Below are 20,371 nucleotides of genomic sequence, written 5' to 3' on the forward strand. Positions count from 1 at the left end.
GCAAATGATGAAGCAGAAATTACATGCCATAACCTCCCCAGAAATACGGCAGGCTTGTGGCTATAACTATATAAGGGGCTCTATGTAGTCCCAGAATGAAAAAGAGCTATGTGTCTACATTCTATTCCTGTCCTTACAAATTTCTGATTTTTTTTTTTTTGCAGCTATCTAAGAAAAATTTGATATTGTTGTTGTCTAAGCACATTTAAACTTCAGCTGAAATAACCGCCAAGTGATTCATGCCTATGTAGGTGAATATAACGATTGTATCTGGAGCCCCAGTGCGCCATTTTCATTTCACTTTAAATAAAAAACAAAATGTATCTATGTCAGTCAGTGCCCTTCTGCTGTACTCAGAGGTATCAAACAGGCTACAATTATGATTGTGAAGTGATTGTGTCACATTGGAGGAAGGTTTATTGCTTTTGAGTCCGCTAGGCAGTAACACATTCTGTTTCATATTACTCTTTATATCATTGTTTGGCTGTGACTAGAATAATCAAATGCCATCAAATGCTGTCAAATTCAATTTACAGTATTTTTCATTGAAGCGGGCTTTCTGCATTATATTTCCTGTTTTCCCTCTCTAAGGCTGCCATGGAATAGTCACTGTAATCACGAGCTTTATTTACAAAACCAACAGAGTGAAGCCACGTCCTAGTCTATAACAGATACTTTATTTCCCTTTATTCAGAATAGGAATTTGATGTGCTTTTCTCATACAATTAGCATTAAGTAGATGAAAGAAAACTATTCCAAGAGGATGGGTATTTTAGAGCCTGCACTAATGTGCTTAGCGTAAAATGTAAATTCGCATTAGCCATTTTTACGTGTTCATGTGTATTTGAATCAGAAATATTATTCTTCAAATTAATGTTTGCTGAGAAGAAATTTGGCTTGTTTGTCTTGGGCAGTGTCATTTACATAACCGGAAAGGCAATAATACTTTCTCTTCATAATTTTCCTACAAACCCTCACTCATGACTGAAGATTGACCTGTATCAAAGGGTTTCAACACCTAACATTGCAAGAGGATCCTAAGCGAAGTTTCACAATGTATTCAGAGCTCAGGACCAAACAGGGGAAGACATGAGATGCTAACAAACGATGTTAGAGGAGGGCTGAGGGTCTGGGAAAGAAGGTGTTTTTCTCTGTTTGCCTGATGTGAATACATTGCTTTTGGAAGGGGTTTTCAGTCTGCACATCCTTTATGTCTGCTGGTCCCTGCCTTACATGGTGTCCTTTTTGTCTTAGACGGTTAAGTTGTGGACGTCTCCTCCACCCCTAATTCATATGTCAAATTCCAAACTCCCGAGGTGGTGGTGTAAGATGAGGCATTTGGGAAGTGATTGGGATGTGAGAGTGGAAACTCATGGTAGGGTGGGTGCCCTCATGAAAGAGACTCACAGAGCTCCCTAGTTGCTTCCACCATGGTGAGAACACAGTGAAATGACAGCTGTGTATGAACCAGCAAGTGGGCCCTCACCAAGCATGACATCTGTCAGCACCTTGATTTTGTATTTTCTCAGCGTCCAGAACCGTGAGAAATACATGTTTGTTGTTTATAAGCCGCCCCCCCCCCCCCCAGTTGATACCATTTTTGTTACAGCTGCCTGAAGGGACGAAGTCAGACAGCAAACCCTCAGTTGACAGGTTCTTTGTCTCCTTGACTCTGTTTCTGTTTTACTTTTGCCTTTTCTCCTCTCTTTCTTCCTCCTTCGGGGTTGCTCTTTCATTCTCTCCCCCACTCCCATTCTCTCCTTCTTTCCTTCCCATTCTCCCTTCTCCCTCTCTCCCTCTCCTTCTTCTCCTTATTCGTTACTTATTTAAAGAAAACTGTAATTTAAAACTATGTCTGTGTTGATTGGATGAAGACTGGACCAGGGAGCACATACACTTCAACCCAGAATGCCTATGGTCTCCTTGTCTCTCCTTCCTTATCTGTCTCTTCTCTTACCCTCCCCTCCCTCTTTCCTTCTTTTCTTCATTTTAGGTGGCTACGTTTAACAAATCCTGCACATCGTGGTGAAAAGAAGCTACATTACCATCTACTACATCCCAGTATCATCTAGCCAGTTGAACGGAAACTCATTCCAACAGAAGGGTATCTGCAGAGCTGAGCTGTTCTTTCTGCACGCAAAAAGGACCCTGTTTTGAGGATAAAAAGTTTTTCCAGGGGTGCCTGGGTGGCTCAGTCAGTTAAGCATCTGATTCTTGGTCATGATCCTACGGTTGGTAGGTTTGAGGCCCACATTGGGCTCTGTATTGACAGCATGGAGCCTACTAGGGATTCTCTCTTGCCTTCTTTCTCTTCCTGTCCCTAACTCCTGCACTCTCGCTCTCTCTCACTTTCTCTCTCTCTCTCAAAATAAATAAATAAACTTAATTTTTTTCCCAAGCTCCACATAAAAGATGATGGAAAATATTAGAATTCTTATTGCAGACATAGTTCCTCCTCTGGGATGACTATGTTCTCTTGGTCAGTGGGCCTCTAGAGGACCACTCTATAAGTTCATCAGAGGTAAAGCTGATGTGGACTAAGAGGTCTCATCCTTCAAGCAGGGCTCAAAACAAAAATATCGCGTGGTAGCTGTGGCTTTTCCCCTTGGATAATGTGTACAAGCTTCCGGTATCAATTCTAGATCCTAGCACGTGCTCCAAAACATGAATTCCCACCCATTCCCTTATAGAAACAGAAAATGTATTTGCTTTTACAGCCCTGGAATAGTACACATTTTTCAATAATTTAAAATAATAGTAACAGTCAATGTTACCTGTGAAGAAAGTAGTTGATGATGACTCCATTTGGCTTTTTAGGTGGCATCCATTTAACTTCTATGCAAGCTGACCCCAATGCCTTAAGAACTGGGGAATTTAGGTCCATTGGGGCTGCTTCAGATGTCTTGACAAACGTCCCACTGCTAACTCCACAACTTCCTTTAAAAAAAAATCGAGTCCTTTAGTGATTTGTCAAGCGGCGAAAAGAGTTGCATATGCATATAGAAGGGTAAGGAGATCACAGAACTCATGTTAGCTGGACTTTTATATATACGCTTGTACACATATTTTAGACTAGTACTATAAATCTCTATATAATTTGAATATAGTTATATGTATATATACTATATTATATATATTTTATGTATATTTAAATAAGGAATCATTTCTGGAAAATCCATTAAGTAACCACAAGTTTATAGAGGCATAGGCAAGAACACTTATGCTTGTCTGAACTGTGGTTTCTCTAGTTTATTACAGTCATTCTAGCCAGAAAGTGATAATACAGTTGAACACCATAAGTATGTGCGTGACCTGCACATCTTGTCTATTCTTAAGAATATCTTATTTTTGCCAACACTTCGAAATAATTACCATCTCCCAACACACAGGAATCAAACAATCAATTTGAAGAATATTGTATCTCCACAGCATAGTTTTAGAGACATAGAGATGCAGAAGTTGATTTTGCATTCAAATAAAGAAAACATTGGTTTAAAATAGTCCTATGTTGATTAGCTGAAGACTGGATCAGAGAAAGCAGCATCCTTTAAAACAAAATGCTTTGGTCTGGTTTGTAGAGAGAAGTGGGCAAATGGACTCAAGTTTGGAGATGAGGCAGAGCAAAATCGCAGACCCCTCATTCTAACCAACTCCATGGGAACTGATACTCATTTGGAAATAGAAGTTCCTAAGCACACGTAAGATGGGGTTGCCACCACATGCTGAGTATAAGATCGGGACATCTCTTTAAGGTGAAGCAACATGTTTTATACACCAATACGAGTTACATCTTTTCTTCTCTTATCAATACATGATGTAACATTTGGATGGATGAAGGGACTGAGGGAGGCTTTTCCTCAAGACCACTCAGATAGATGATGATTTCATAGACCACTAGCCTATGCCATAGAACTCAGGGTGACAAGCTGCGTATATGAGATAAGGTTCAGGGAAGCACCATAAAATACGTAAGATTCATTTGAGCGTAACTCAGCTTATAAATAATGCCTCCCCTCACCCCCAAATAAAACTTAAATAAACCAAACTGAGTACGTTTTCTTGAAAATTTCACAATACTTATTTCGTTTTATATTACCAATGATTCCTTATGTGATCTAGGTGTTTTTCTTTTAAAGGGCCTTATAAAACAAGACTTTGCAAAACCACCATTTTAATACATTTAAATATTCATGATTTAATGTGCAGAAATGCATAATGCTTCAGTCAATGGCAGGCTCTGATTTTTCTGGGTAAACAGTCCAGTACAAATAAGAAATGAAATGTTAGTCTTTGTATTTGAATTAAGAATCTATTCCTTTTTAATGAATTTTTTTTTCCACAAAATGCTTTTTTTATAAAAGCCCAGGACAAGTGTCTGAAAGACTTTCACCATTTTGACACGCTTGTATCCTTATCTCATATTGTGTGAATGGAGCCAAATTTTCCAGAAGGATGGATTGATGATAACCAACAGAGGTGGTCAGAGGTGCCACACTTCCAGCATTGAGTAAGACATTGTACTCCACAGGCATTTGGGGGATAAGGATCCCTTTAAAGAGAGAGAAAGAGAAAACACAAAGGTATGCTATACAAAATGGCCACAAATATTTGTCTTTTAAAAGCAATGTTATCTTTAAAATAGTTTAAATTAAGTATTACTGAATGTAGCAATGAACAGTTGCATGAATGTATATTCCAGAAGTAAAACAATGTGTATCACCCATTTTCAAAAACAAATGAAGTATATATAATAGTTCTATTCAAAGGGATACTCCACAGGCAAATAAAAACAAAAGCACGTTCCACTTCTTAAAAAATACAAGGGAATTAGAAATGGTGTCATATATTTTTGCTAGGCTTACTTACTCTTAAAGTACATAAAAAACCCCACCAGTTTTGCTTGTGACAATAATTTTTCTGTAGGCATTGTGTATGCATCCAGTCTGACACAGATCCTTGACATAATAGCCCATAAAGTATCCAAATCATAGTCTACCTAGAGAATTCCCAGTGCATTAATTATTGAGTCAGGACAGTCCACTTTGTCAGGGAGACTTATGGACCTAAATACATATGAAATTTGGGTTCAAAAACTGTCATTTTTCACAATGCTTCCTAAAGAAAGAAGGTCTTGTCAGCTTAGCCTCTTCACAATCTAGTCATATAATTAAATGCCTGTAAGTTTTATTTGGTCATGAACAACATGGACTTTTTTTTTTCAAGGAGAGTCTATGAGCCTCGAATGAAGAATATAAGGGAATTTCGCGCTAAGCTTGCTCATTGATCTGATAGCTTATAACATTTGTGGGTTTAATTACTTGCCTTTGTAGTGCTTAAATATGTTTCTCTTGGCTGTAGAAACAATGAAATCAACAGAACAGGACTCAATAACCCTTGAGAAATGAGGTCTAAAAAAATAAAATGAAGGTTTTTTGTAGATATAGCCCCAATGTATAAGGAGTGGAAGAGCCAGTAAAAGCCAGAGATGCTCTCAGGATTTGGTGCAGGATGGATGAAAATAAGGAGTCTCTGAAGGATATATGCATCACAGTCAGGAGTGATGAGTTGTTTCCTGGAAAGATACTAGATTTCGCTGAACCCAGACTGGGAATTTTTGTTCTAAATTGGAGCATCCTCGTTAAATTATCTTTGTCCTAATAGCTTAAATTACTGCTATTCTATCATTGATTCTTAAATTCTATCTCCAGCTTTATATCTCTCTTGCATTCCAGATTTCTATTTTCTTTTTTTTTTTTAATTTTTTTTTCATGTTTATTTATTTTTGAGACAGAGAGAGACAGAGCATGAACAGGGGAGGGGCAGAGAGAGGGAGACACAGAATCTGAAACAGGCTCCAGGCTCTGAGCTGTCAGCACAGAGCCCGACGCGGGGCTCGAACTCACGGACCGTGAGATCATGACCTGAGCTGAAGTCGGATGCTTAACCGACCAAGCCACCCAGGAGCCCCCAGATTTCTATTTTCAACAGCCTACTTTACAGAGTCCTCAATCTCAACAGGCCTAAAGCAGAATCACTATATTTTCCACTCCCAAACCTATTCTTCTTGGGTTTCCTTTCTGTTTTCCTAAGGCACAAACAGGCCTTAGAGTAAACCCTTAGGGTAAGATTTTTAGAGTAGACCCTGCTTTTTTTACTCAGTTGCAGCCATAACCCAAACAAGAATAGCCATCTCATTGCAATCCAGTTTTATGCAGGACAGCATACATTATCTAATACTACCAGAATGTCAACTTCATAAAGTCAGGGACTCTGTTCTCCCCGGTGTGGTTCCAACGCCTAGATTTTAGCACAAAGTTGCAGCTCAACAAATGTTGGTTAACTGACTGACTGAATGAATGAAACCTCAGGACAATATTGTAAAGTAAATTGCATTACTTTTTTTTTTTTTTTTTTAAGATGAGAAAACCAGGGCTTGGGGGAGTCAAACAACTTGTTCCAGATTGCACATTGATTAATTGGGATAGTCACACTTGAACTCAGGCCCATCTGATACCAAAGCTTATCTCTCTATATTACGCTCTCTCTTGGTAATGGAGATTTGGATTAGGACAACTGGGGGGAAAAGGAGAGGATAATTTTGAGAAAACATGGGTACCCAGAAAGAACAGGTATTGGACACTGATTCAAGGTCTGGGAAAAAAAAAAGTAATGGAAAAATTAAAATCCCACTAATGGAACAAAATTACAGGTGAATATTTAAAGTTCTGAACAGCAGGTTTCCAAAACTGAACCACACACACCCTGGATGTTTGTGGACTTGTGTTGACTTATTTTCAAGACAAGGACAAAAATGGTAGCTCTTCCTGGAATATCAGTTTGACCTGTAAAATTTGGGAAATGCGTGGCCCCACTGCCTGAGCGATGGAAACCAGCAGAATCCCACTTTTCCTTGTTCGCAAAAAATTGGTATGGATTTTTCTTCCTAAAAAGGCCCAGACTAGGAAATTATAGGGTTATTGACCGATTAGAACTTTTACTAGTCAGTCATTTTAACTCTAAAGTTACCTCAGAACTAACCATATGACAACAGAGTTTATGCTGACAAAACCAGTGTGTTGAACAAGTCCTACTCATGATGCAATCAAAACACAACTTAATTTTAGTTGTTCACTATTGCTTTAAAATGAATTCATCATGGGTAATCTTCTATAGATACAGGATGAAAATTTGGCTGGGCCCACGTTTCTGCTGAATCTCAAGTAATAGGCATTTCTATGTTATTTTGTTTCCATCATGGAGAAAAAACACATCAAGACAAAGATTAATGCCTAGAAAATTCAAATAAATTTATTTTTCTCTTTAATGGCTTCATGAATACACATAATGGGTTTATTTAGAAAAGGTTCTTAAGGCCTAATTCTGAACTGTAAGACAAAACTGGGAATGGTTTTACTGCTTCCAACAAGACTGCTATAATTAAAATGAAGTTGGAGAGTTGATGAAGAGAGTTGATTATAGGGACCATTTGAGACTCTCGGTTCATTAATGGAGAAGGAAAACCTATGTGCTGTATTAGAGGTAGAATAAAGAACAGTATAATCAGGCTTTTCCCCCCCCACTAAAAATGTTCTTTGGAGATTGTTGTTCAAAGTAGTAAAAAAGATTGAAGAACGGATCAGGGACTTTCTCAGTTTGCAGGTGGACATCTCAGCAATAAGATACGTTTATGGAAATTTCCATTCATTCGGAATGGCACAGTATTCTACCTCACATGCTGGGAATTTCTCCTTATTGTTACCCTGACGTAGTCTGTAAAGCAGTGGGGGGGGGGGAGGTTGCTGTTTGTACCCACATATTTATAATAAAATGAAGACAGAAAGAATTGCCTGGACATTGAACCTATTATTGGGGTCAGCTTTCTCCAGAGCAACCTAGTATCTTGAAATATAACAGCATATTACTCTTTAGCCAAAGAGATTAGTAAAAAACAAATTTTTCCCTTAATGATAAATTATAAAACACACTAAGGTTTGGATGAAGACAAACGCATTGGAATACAATGGCAAATTTGTATGAATCTTTAAGATAAAAAGCAAGACCTTGAAGAAATCACAAGCTTAGGGTAATTGCTTTAGGCTGTTTCTAGACCTCCTGGGATTGCATTTTCATTCTTTCTTCTCTGTTTCTAGGGTAGATTTTACAGAAAAGTTTGACAAACACACATTTGAAAAATACTCCATCGTTCTTGTTGAACTAGACAAACCACAGAATGGAGCGAAACAGATCAAATCCTTCCTCTGCCCTTATTTGTTTCTGATAAGTTACCTAACCTCTATGAACACTGGCCTCTTCATCTCTAAAATGATGATACTAACAGCCATCTCATAAAGACCTATAAGGATTAAATTAGAAAATGCATGTAAAACATTTTAGTGCTTTCCTACAACATAGAAAGTGCTGAATAAATGGCAGACATTTCAGCAAAACAAAACGAAATGGAACAAAATGCAAAGCGAAACCCACAACTATGACTCTCAAAGTTTTATGTGTCCTCAAACACTCTGAACTCACCTTTTATATTAAGTTTCTATTCCAATTACGAGTAAATGTTATATTCTTTCGAGTAAATATCTTTATAACAATACTTTATCTAATTTTGTTTTTTATGAATACTTGGATACAATCAAACTGTATTCCTATGAAGATGTTTTATTTTTCAATTCTAGCAGTAATTTAGAACAGTCTTTTCTCCAATTCATCTGACATATGTCTTCAGTCTATAGCTACTGGTCTGCTTCCAGTAACTTCTCTGCCTAGAAGGACAGAACTCCTAGGGGGTCAAGGAACACAATTGTGCTTCTGCTACATTGCAAATATAGACATAACCTTGGTCTAGGTTTAAACATGGCCAGTCAAGGCATGAACCTGGAAAATGTATTTTTCACGTCTTGGTTAATTGGAAATAAATGTCCTTTACATATACCTATGAAGTGTTGAAACAGAAAATGCTCCTTGAAGCTGTGAGCATGTCAAACAGTGACATGTATTTAGGAAAGAGGGCCCCTCCACTGTCATCATTTACAGGACTGTGACATGAAAGCTTCCTGTGTCCCTGCAAGCCCTATACCATCTGCAATGAGTCTGAAACGACCTAGCCCCCTGGTATTCTGATGACTAAATGAAATGAAATGGGCATATTTGTTAAAGTCAGCTGGGAAGCCACACGACTTGGTTAGTTCCCGAGTTCATAAATTTATGTCAGAGCAAGAGGAGCAGTGGAAGCTCAAGTGAACCAATTTACCCTAAGTGCAAATGGCAGTTTTGTTATTTGGTGTCAAAGTTACCAGTCGCACAATGACAAGCTGCCATAACACATTTTCTTGTTCACTAAAGAACAAGGATTTCGTTGGTTAATATTCCTTGCAAGGCTCCTTTTCATAATTTACAACAACTAGATGCTGATAGGTTATTTAACATTTATGAAGTTAAGATGTAATCAGAAAAACCCTGATTATCTTTACAAATAAAAAAGTTAAATTATTCAACTTTTTTTTTTCTCCATGGCTTCATTTCACAGCAGGTGCATACTTTACAATGGGGCAAGTCAATCAAATAATCCTTCTTAAAAATCTTTTTTTAGGAGCTGGAGCAGCAACAATTCTAAGAGGAAAACTATTAATTCGGTTTGGTAGCTGCGTTTGCTTCAAAACATTCGTTGCACTTAATGTAATGCTCTGAACAAATCAGCCTAAATTCTTGCTTGTATATTTTGGTAGGCATATTTTGGTTATGCCCTTTTGGAAGTTTGGAAGGGAAACAAGACTCTCTTAAACATACATCGATTCCAACTATATGGAAATTTTACATAACTTTGTATAATATTTATCATTTTATGGCCTTTCTACCCTAATAGATAATAGGGTTCATGACAGGAAGGACAATGACTCATTCTTCTTTGTAGCTCTCAGGGTGTCTAGCATTATGCCTTGCTCCTGAGTGGGGCTCAGCAAATATTCTTATGTTCACTAAAATGAAGACAGGAATCAATACACCCAAAGGCTAGTGAGTTATATCTCATGGAGTTTTAAGCTACAAATAAAACACTCCTACTGGATTATTGGACGGGCTGCTCTTGAATTACATTGTCCTCATTCATATTTGCTATATTTATAGCAAAGTTATTTTTTAGCTTTTGAACTGGATCATAGTAGAAATTAGAAAAAAATCATTTGCTTTCTGCACTGGGCACTGTTTATGTAGAAAAATACTGAGAAAATATAACAGTAATTTTGACTACAGAATTTGGAGTCAGATCCATTGTGGGTTGGTTCTAACACCTACGTGTAAAATAACCCAGATTACAAAATTTGGTAATATCTATATTGATTTGTTCTAATTAGTAAAATGGGCAAAACAATAGGGTATACTATATTAGGTTGTTAAAAGCATTAAATGAGATACATGTAAATTTCTGAGAAAAATGTCTACTACATATAAGAACTCAGTAAAGCAAGAAATTCATTAAGTAAAAAAAGCAAAGGCAACAAAATAAAAAACTCAACAAGTGTGTCACATCAATTACAAGCCTTCTGCACAGCAAAGGAAGCCATCAACAAAAGGAAAAGTCAACCTGTGGAATGGGAGAAGGTATTTGCAAACCATTCATCTAATAAGGGGCTAATATCCAAAATATATAAGGAACTCATACAGCTCAATAACAAAAAACAAATGAACCAATTAAAAAATGGACAAAGGCTATGAATAGACATTTTTTTTTCCCAAATAAGACAGACAAATGGCCAACAGGCACATGAAAATGTGCTCAACATCCTTAATGATTAGGGAAATGCAAATGAAAAACGAGATGCGATCTCATACCTGTTAGAATGACTATTATCAAAAAGAGAAAATATAACAAATACTGGTGAAGATGTAAAGTAAAAGGAATGTTTGTACATTGTTGGTAGGAATGCAAACTCATATTTCCAGTTTACTATGGAAAACAGAAAGGAGGTTCCTCAAAAAATTAAAAATAGAACTACTATATGATCCAGGAATTCTACTTCTGAGGATATAGCCAAAGGAAATGAGATAATTATCTCAAGGGCTATCTATACTCCCATGTTCATTGCAACATTATTCACAATAGTCAAGTTACAGAGACAACTGAAGTGTCTATCCATGGATGGATGAAGAAAATGTAATACACACACACACACACACACACACACACACACACACACACACTGGAATACTTTCAGCCTTAAAAAAGGAAGAAAATACTACCATTTGTGACAACATGGATGAAACTGGAAGGCATTATGCTAAGTGAAATAGCCAGACAAATACAATAACTTTATGGTATCAGTTATGTGTGGAATCTTAAAAAAAATCAAACTCCTAGAAACGAAGTAGAATGGCAGTTTCCAGGGACTGGAGGATGGGGGAAATAGGGTGAAGTTGGTAAAAGGGTACAAACTTACACTTATAAGATGGATAAGGTTAGAAGATCCAAGATATAACATGGTGACTATAGTTGACAATACAGTACTGTATAATTGAAATTTGCTAAGAGAGTAGAACTCGTATTCTCACCAAAAAGAAAAAAAAAATAAATATGTGAGATGATGCTTGCATTAATTAACTCAATGGTGGGAATCCTTTCACAACGTATATATGTCAAAACACCACATTGTACTCTTTAAATATATTATAATCTCATTTGTCAATTATACCTCAATTTAGCTGAAAAAAGACGGATTTAACACTCTTCTACATAAAATGTAAATCATTGAAACGAGTTTTACACTTTCTTCTGAAGTTCAGCCTGGGTTTTGTACTTATAAGAAAATTGAAATAATTGTTATTGTTGAATCCCAATTAATGTGATGTAAATTTTTTAGAAAGCTTAATGCCTATTTTGGCTTTAAATGGCTAGTAACTGATCTAATACACTGCTGTTGATGAGCTAACTGACCACCAAGATGCCTAATGTCTGTGGATAGACTATATTGTGCCTAAATACCCTTTATCAAAACTTTGCTAATAAAAAGCATTTTTATTCCTAACCAATATCTTTTTATTTCTAAGAAATGTTAATTGAAATGATTTCTCATAGAAGAATTGTTGCTAATTCTTTTCTTTATTGGACCAAGAGATGAATGTTAATGGACAAGAACCAGTATTTTGATATTATGCATGAAACCCAAATAACACAATCTTTAGTGAGAAAAGTGTGTTGGATACGGTGACATTATTAATTAGAACATGATGAAGGGCTAGAATAGTTCAAAATATAGTCATCACCTTGATAAATTAGAAAGACTCATTATTACCTTCAGGGTTTAAATAATTTTGAATGTTTGTTTTCTGAAACAGCAGGAATATCTCTATTCTCATTCTGAGTAAACCATTTATGTTACATGAAATATTTGCTTCTTCATTTTCTATGATTTTTTACCCATTAGTTGAACATATATCCTTTGCTGTATTTAATATGAATGTGTAAGTCCTGACCTGAGGTTAGGAGCTGGTAAAAGGTGAGAAGGAACGGTTAGGAATAAACTAGCCTGGCTGACATCTGTAGCTTGAACAATAATAGCCAGCATCCAGGTAGTGCCCACTAAATGCTTACCCATGCTCTCTCACTGACTTTGCATAACAGCAGTACAAGGTAAGCATTTAATATCCCCTTTCACAGATGAGAAACCTGAAGTTCAGAGACACTGTGCAACTAGCCCAAGGCCCCAGAAAAATTAAATGGTTGACCCCGTTCCACCTAGAAACCAGGATTTCCTTTTCAGAAATAAGTGGAAAAAAAGATAGGTATCCAGAAGATGACATACAGCATTTGGAAAATATGTGTATGCGTCCTTTTGTCTTTAAAGAAGAAATATGTATTTGTGTATGTGTGAATATACAAATATGTATTTGTGGATGTCCATGTGTGTTTGAGGTTGAGTTACTGTGGAGGGAGGGATAGGCTTCTAAAGGAAACCAAGTGTTTGACTAATTCTAAGCAGCAGAAAGTCCAAAATTTATACTCAACTGAATGATGAATATTAGAAGCTTACTCACTATTTGTTCTTTCATTAATTCAGCAAACATTTTATAAAGATACGCTATTTGTGCACCATCTGATTTGGAGGTACAAATGATATACAAAAGAGTAGAAATCTTGATTTTCTAGAGCTTGCAATTGAAGTATTTTGATAGTCTTACTACTGACATTTATCTTATCAAGTAATAATGATATGAAAGGGAACTGGGGTTTACTGGAAGGTAAGAGAATCTACCAAGGTTTTAAAATAGTATTTAATATTCTTTTTGTGGACTTTTGAGAAATGACTCCCTCTCCCACCTTACTAAAATCTTTCTGCATTTGGAATCTGGCTTTGCTAGGTCATGTCTATTCTTCCTGGACTTTTGGATTGATAGGCAAAGACTTCTGGTTACTAGCTCTTTCACGCCACAGGAGAAAACTATTGCCAGGTAGATATTTTCCCTTTAGGGGCTCACCATTTCCACAATTAATTCTTCTGATCTTGACATTTCCAGCCAAAAACATTTGGTTTTTGCCAATACCTAGCTCTGTTTCTTGGCCCTCTGGGCTACTATTTCAAAGAGCGTAGTTGCTGTATCCCAAATCTGAAAGACGTTGGGTAATAAATAAAAAGTTTGATTTGGATCTCAGAGTTAAGCCGAAGACATGCAGAGACTGCATTCACAAGGCAGTTGTAGAGAACAGACCTGAATTTGGATCTTGGCTCTGCTGTGTAACCTTGAGTATACCATATCTCTTCTTTGAGATTCAAATTTCTTTCTTTCTTTTTTTTTTTTTTAATTTTTAATGTTTATTTCTTTTTGAGAGAGAGTGAGACAGCATGAGCGGAGGAAGGGCAGAAAGCGAGACACAGAATCTGAAGCAGGCTCTAGGCTCTGAGCTGTCAGCACAGAACCCAGTGTGGGGCTCGAACTCATGAACCGTGAGATCATGACCTGAGCTGAAGTCGGACGCTTAACGGACTAAGCCACCCAGGCGCCCCAAGATTCAAATTTCTTGTCTTAATATGGAGATAATGATATTGTCACCCAGAGTTTGCATGAGTATTAACTGAGGTAAAGCAAGGAAAGTGCTTATCAAAGTGTTTGGCATATACTAGAAATTTAACAAATGGCAAATATAAACAAGTGATACTATGCATATAAATGATATTTGTCAATAGTGTTTCAATTATACTTCCCCTGAATATTCTCACACATTCCCGGGGCCTCACTTCCTTTTCTGATAGGATTTATAAACATGTATTAAGACTTAATTTATAGATATCATTGAAACAATAATTTATAAGCTGAAAACACACTTAATTGCCTAGGTAATGTTCTGTTGCCAAGCAGCCGCATAGACATTTTTTCCCCCAGCAACTTACCTGTGTAAAGTCACTCTATTCACACTGACCACAAAACAAAATACGTGTAAAAAAAACCAGTTAATTGAACCACCATTTGGGGCTTGTACATTCAAGAGAAAGTGGTTTGATTCATGTTTTCAAAGAAATATTGTAATTGACCACTTTTGCTTGGTGTATGATTCATGACTACTAAATTTGAAGCACATCAAAATCATCAGGGGAACTTAAAAAAAATCTAGATTGCTTAACTTCATCCCCAGAGACTTTTATTCAGTAAACTTGGGGTTGAGAATTGGTCTTTGCAAAAGTTTTCTGATGAAGATTCTAATGTTCATTCAGATTTGGGAACTATAGGGATGGAATGTTTAGCCATTTTTTTCAGTTCCGCTTATGATGTCATCATTTGTAATGGCAGGGGGGTATGGTGAATACCCAGAAAGCTCTTGATTGTGAGCAAATAAACAACCTCTGGTTATAACAAGTTTGTTTTCTTTCTGTTTAAGACATATATTTGTGACTATTCAGAAACAGAAAAATGTTTTTATTATCCAAATCAAAACACAGCATGAGGTAGTTTCCAGTAAAATCAACTGTAGATTATACACAAGTCAAAATCATCTGCCTGTTTACTGAGTTCAAAATCCTTCTAGGCACCAGGAAAAACTTTAATTTAAGATTTTAATCTTTCCATATATTACAGGGTTTCTGTAATGGATTTTGTGCATCTGAAACTAAAAGATTGACAGGTCTGGATATTATAGATTTTTTAACCATTGGTTACATGGTCAGAGTTAGTGTGTGAGGCATTTCTATGATATCCCCTAGGCTGCACTAGACTGAACAATTTCCACAAAGCCTGAGGTAGACAAGAGTTAAGGTTACATTTAAAAAAGCAGAAGGCGTGTTTTATTCCACAACAATTCTTTTCTGAGTGGAAACATTATACCCTAAGCATAAAAATATGATGTTGAATTCAAAGGAAAAATGACAAAATGCAGGGAAATTCTAAAGAAGTCTTAAAAATTTACAAACACGATCCTGCAGTGCACAGTTTTATCATTTTAAAACCAGGGGGCTTGGAACCTAGCAAATGCTGAAGCAAATACATTTTCAAAATAAATAATTGAAGACAAAAATAATTTCCCCCAAAGAACCATCACTACTTACAGAACATTACACAGTGTCTGCCAGTTATATAAATTACCTCCTGTAATCTTTGCAACAACCCAAGTGTAGGTGCTATTGCTATTTCCATTTTACAGACGCACAGAACAGAGACTCAGGGAGAAAGACTGACTTGTGTAGTCAGCTCACAGGTGGAACCATTGGGCTATGAATCCCGGTTTTCTCTTTCATCTCACACCCGTTGTCTTCAGGTCCTTACGGAGTGTAAGGTCTTCAGATTAGCAATGGCAATTTATGTGTATAATAATGTTAAAATGATTTGATAAGAGGTTTGATAAGATTTGATAAGCCATGGAACTTCCTCATCACATGGCTTGGAAATCATTAATTTTGCTTATCATCTTGGACTTTCTCTTACTGTTCTTTGAGAATTTGGGTTGTAGAACACCCTGGTCTGAGTCCGAGAAATCTCTGGTTAATAGACTAAATCTGGTCTCTGACTGGCTATTTTCTGCCTCATTTTACTTCATGGCACAAAAGCACCACAGCACTGTAAAGATGCCAAGGAGAAATATGCTAAAAGATGGCGAGATGGCAATGCTGTTCCATGCAAGGAGACGTTGATTCTGTAAAGGGATATTCAAGTTTGTACATTTTCCACAGCAGAAGATATGTGTTTTATTCCATCAAAACGAAGAACAGAGTTCAAGATCTGTGTTCCTAAGACTGAGATAAGGAGCATAACACTTTATGACACAGGCTGGCACCAGTCATTGTTCCTTTCTGTTGTTTAATTTAATGTGTTGTATATTTATATTTTAAAACAAAGGTGGATGCAATCATTTATATTTAATATCTTGGAGAGACTTACATTTTTCTTTACTTATAAAGCTCTTGATAAATTTTCTCCTGTGAATTTGACCAAATTAAGGCCCTTTTGTTTTTGATCTTAGGTTAGGGCATCAGAAGGCTCTTGGTTTATGAGAATTGAAATTTTATATATTAGGCCTGTATGTTACTTTCTTGACTATATTACCTGTTTTTAGTTTTTATTTTAATTCCAATTAGCTAACATAAAGTGTTATATTAGTTTCAGGTGTATGATATAATGAGTAAAGCATTCCACATGTCACGTAGTGCTCATCACAAGTCATATTAAGCCCCATCACCTTCCTCAAAAAACTAAAAATAGAACTACCCTATGACCCAGCAATTGCACTACTTGGTATTTATCCAAGGGATACAGGTGTGCTGTTTCGAAGGGACACGTGCACCCCAATGCTTATAGCAGCACTATCAACAATAGCCAACGTATGGAAAGAGTCCAAATGTCCACTGCTGGATGAATGGATAAAGAAGATGTGGTGTATGTATACAATGGAGTATTACTCGGCAATCAAAAAGAATGAAATCTTGCCATTTGCAACTACGTGGATGGAACTGGAGGGTATTATGCTAAGTGAAATTAGTCAGAGAAAGACAAAAATCATATGACTTCACTCATATGAAGACTTTAAGAGACAAAACAGATGAACATAAGGAAAAGGAAACAAAACTAATATAAAAACAGGGAGGGGGACAAAACAGAAGAGACTCATAAATATGGAGAACAAACTGAAAGTTACTGGAGGGGTTGTGGGAGGGGAAGTGGGCTAAATGGGTAAGGGGCATTAAGGAATCTACTCCTGAAATCATTGTTTCACTATATGCTAATTTTGATGTAAATTTTAAAAAATAAAAAATAAAAATAGTCATCTTAAAAAGAAAAAAAATAATAGAAATGTTGCATAATCATAGATTTATATCTTATAAAATGATTTCAACCTGCAAAAAAAAAAAACAAAACAAACAAATCCCCATCACCTATTTAACCCGTCTCCCACCACCTCCCCCTCTGGTCACCATCAGTTTGTTCTCTATAGTAGAGTCTGTTTCTTGGTTTCTCTCTCTCTCTCTCTCTTTCTCCACCCCATCCCCATCCCTGCCTTGGCTCATTTGTTTTGTTTCTTAAATTCTACATCTGAGTGAGATCATATGGTATTTGTCTTTCTTTGACTGGCATTTCACTTAGCATTATACTCTTTAGTTCCATCCATGTCATTGCAAATGGTAAGATTTTATTCTTTTTTTATGGATGGACAATATATATACATTTGTTCTTTATCCATTCATCAATTGATGGACTGATGGGCATTTGGGCTGCTCCCATATCTTGGTTATTGTAAATAATGCTGCTACAAACATAGGGGTGCATATATTCCTTTGAATTAGTGATGTATTATTCTTTGGTTGAATACCGGATAATGCAATTGCTGGATCTTAGGGTAGTTCTATTTTTAACTTTCAAGGAACCTCCATAACTGTTTTCCACAGTGGCTGCACCAGTTTGCATTCCCACCAACAGTGCAAGAAGGTTCGCCTTTCTCCACACCTGCACCAACAACTGTTGTTTCTTGTGTTTTTCATTTTAGCTATTCTGACGTGTGAGGTGATAACTGCATTGTAGTTTTGACTTGCATTTCACTGATGATAAGTGTTGATAAGCATCTTTTCATGTGTCTGTTGGTCATCTGTATGTCTTCTTTGGAGACATGTCTGTTCATATCTTCTGCCCATTTTAAAAATTGGATTGTTTTTTGGGTGTTGAGTTTTGTAAGTTCTTTATATATTCTGGATACTAACCTTTTATTGAATATGCCATTTGCAAACATCTTCTCCCATTCTACAGGTTGCCTTTTAGTTTTGTTTGTTTTCTTTGCTGTGTAGCAGCTTTTTGTTTTGATGAGGTCTCAATAGTTTATTTTTGCTTTTGTTTCCCTCGCCTCAGGGGACCTATCTAGAAAAAAGTTGCTACAGCTGATGTCAGACAAATTACTGCCTGTGCTCTCTTCTAAGATATTTATGATATTAGGGCTCATGTTTAGGTCTTTAATCCATTTTGAATTTATTTTTGTATATGGTGTGAGAAAGTGGTCCAGTTTAATTCTTTTGCATGTTACTGTCCAGTTTTCCCAACACCATTTGTTTCCCAACACCATTTCTTTGTTGAATATTAATTGACCATGTAATTGTGTTTTTTTCCCTTGGGTTTTCTATCCTGTTCTATTGATCTATGTGCTAGTACCATACTGTTTTGATTACTACAGCTTTCCAATATAACAAAGTGAAATTGTGATGCCTCTGCTTTTCTTTCTTTGTTTCAAAATTGCTTTGGCTATTCAGAGTCTTTTATAGTTCCATGCAAATTTTAGGATTGCTTCTTTTAGTTCTGTGAAAAATGTTGTTGGTATTTCAATAGGGATTGCATTGAAAGTATTGATTACTTTGGGTAGTATAGACATTTTAACAATATTATTTTTCCAATCCATGAGCATGGAATGTTTTTCCATTTCTTTATATTGTCTTCCATTTCTTTCATCAGTGTTTTATAGTTTTCAGAATACAGGTCTTTCACCTCTTTGGTTAGATTGATTCCTAGGTATCTTATTATTTTTGGTGAAATTGCAAATGAGATTGTTTTCTCAATTGCTCTTTCTGCTGCTTCATTATTGGTGTATAGAAATGCAACAGATTTCTGTACATTGATTTGTATCCTGCAACTTTCTGACTTCCAGTACTATGTTGAATAGAAGTGGTGAGAGTGGATATCCGTGTCTTGTTCCTGACTTTAGGGGAAAAGTTCTGTTTTTCTCCATTAAGGATGATGTTGGCTGTGGGTTTTTCATATATGGCCTTTATTATGTTGAGGTATGTTCCCTCTAAACTTACTTTGTTGAGGGTTTTTATCATGAATGGATGCTGTATTTTGTCAAATGCTTTTTCTGCATCTATTGAAATGATTATCTAGTTCTTATCCTTTCTTTATTGACGTTATGTATCACATTGATTTATGAATATTGAACTAACCTTGTGACCCAGGAATAAATCCTACATGATTGTGGCGAATGATTTTTTTAATTTACTGTTGGATTCAGTTTACTACTATTTTGTTGAGGATTTTTGCATCTCTGGTCATCAGACCAGATATTGACCTGCAGTTATCTTTTTTGTGGTGCCTTTATCTGGTTTTAGTATCAGGGTAATGCTGGCCACATAGAATGAATTTGGAAGCTTTTCTTCCAAATGCCAGCTTAACTCTTTTGTTTTGACAGAGATAATTGTTCAAGTAAATGAAAAATGTATCTTTGCTAATTATTTTATGGAATGGACCTACTGACGGTCAACATGGCTATTAACCAATTATTTTCAGTGTATGTTATTCTGATGGAGACAATAGAAATTTGTGTCAATTTTATCTAATGATTAGATATTAAACATATATCACATATTTTGAAGTGAATTTAACACTTTAATGCATTTCACATTGTACTTAAACAAAATTTCCCTATGTTCCTTATGTTTAAAGACAGGTCAAAGACATTTCACTTTAATCCTTACTCCACAGTAATGCATTCAGATTTGTACCTGAAGATGATGCTTACATCAAAATATGATAACACACTAAACCACAAAAGCAAGTCGCTAGTGACTAAATGGCACAATGGAGGCTATACAGCTCAGAGAGGCAAAACTCAGCTACCATAATTGGTCGCAACCTGAGGGACATGGATAGAGTAGACTGTTGTCTTTCTGAATTCCTTATTCACTGCTATAATAAAGACCAGATCATGTAACATCAATGATCCAATCTAGGAAGTCCTGTAGAATGAATGTTTAGGTCATTCAGGCCTATACGACTTACCTTGGATATACATTTAAATAAGGAGACAGATTTGAGTACTTGAAAGAAAGTATTACTTTGATAGAAAAGTATATATCTAGGTATCTAGGTCTCTTTATCTACATATCTACATCTGCATCTATATGTATGTATG

General features: G+C 36.2%; 1 protein-coding gene across 1 annotated transcript in view; it reads right to left on the reverse strand.

The window, feature by feature from the left end:
- Nucleotides 1-20,371, reverse strand: part of USH2A (usherin) — a 733,950-nt gene that overhangs the window by 108,677 nt on the left and 604,902 nt on the right. The window contains exons 58-59 of the mRNA XM_049634559.1: nt 4,391-4,549; nt 2,775-2,937 (exon numbers count right to left, since the gene is read on the reverse strand). Of these exons, the coding sequence (XP_049490516.1) occupies nt 2,775-2,937; nt 4,391-4,549 (322 nt within the window). The remainder of the gene's footprint in view (nt 1-2,774; nt 2,938-4,390; nt 4,550-20,371) is intronic.

This window comes from Panthera uncia, chromosome F1 (genome assembly GCF_023721935.1).
Source record: "Panthera uncia isolate 11264 chromosome F1, Puncia_PCG_1.0, whole genome shotgun sequence".
NCBI lineage: Eukaryota > Metazoa > Chordata > Mammalia > Carnivora > Felidae > Panthera > Panthera uncia.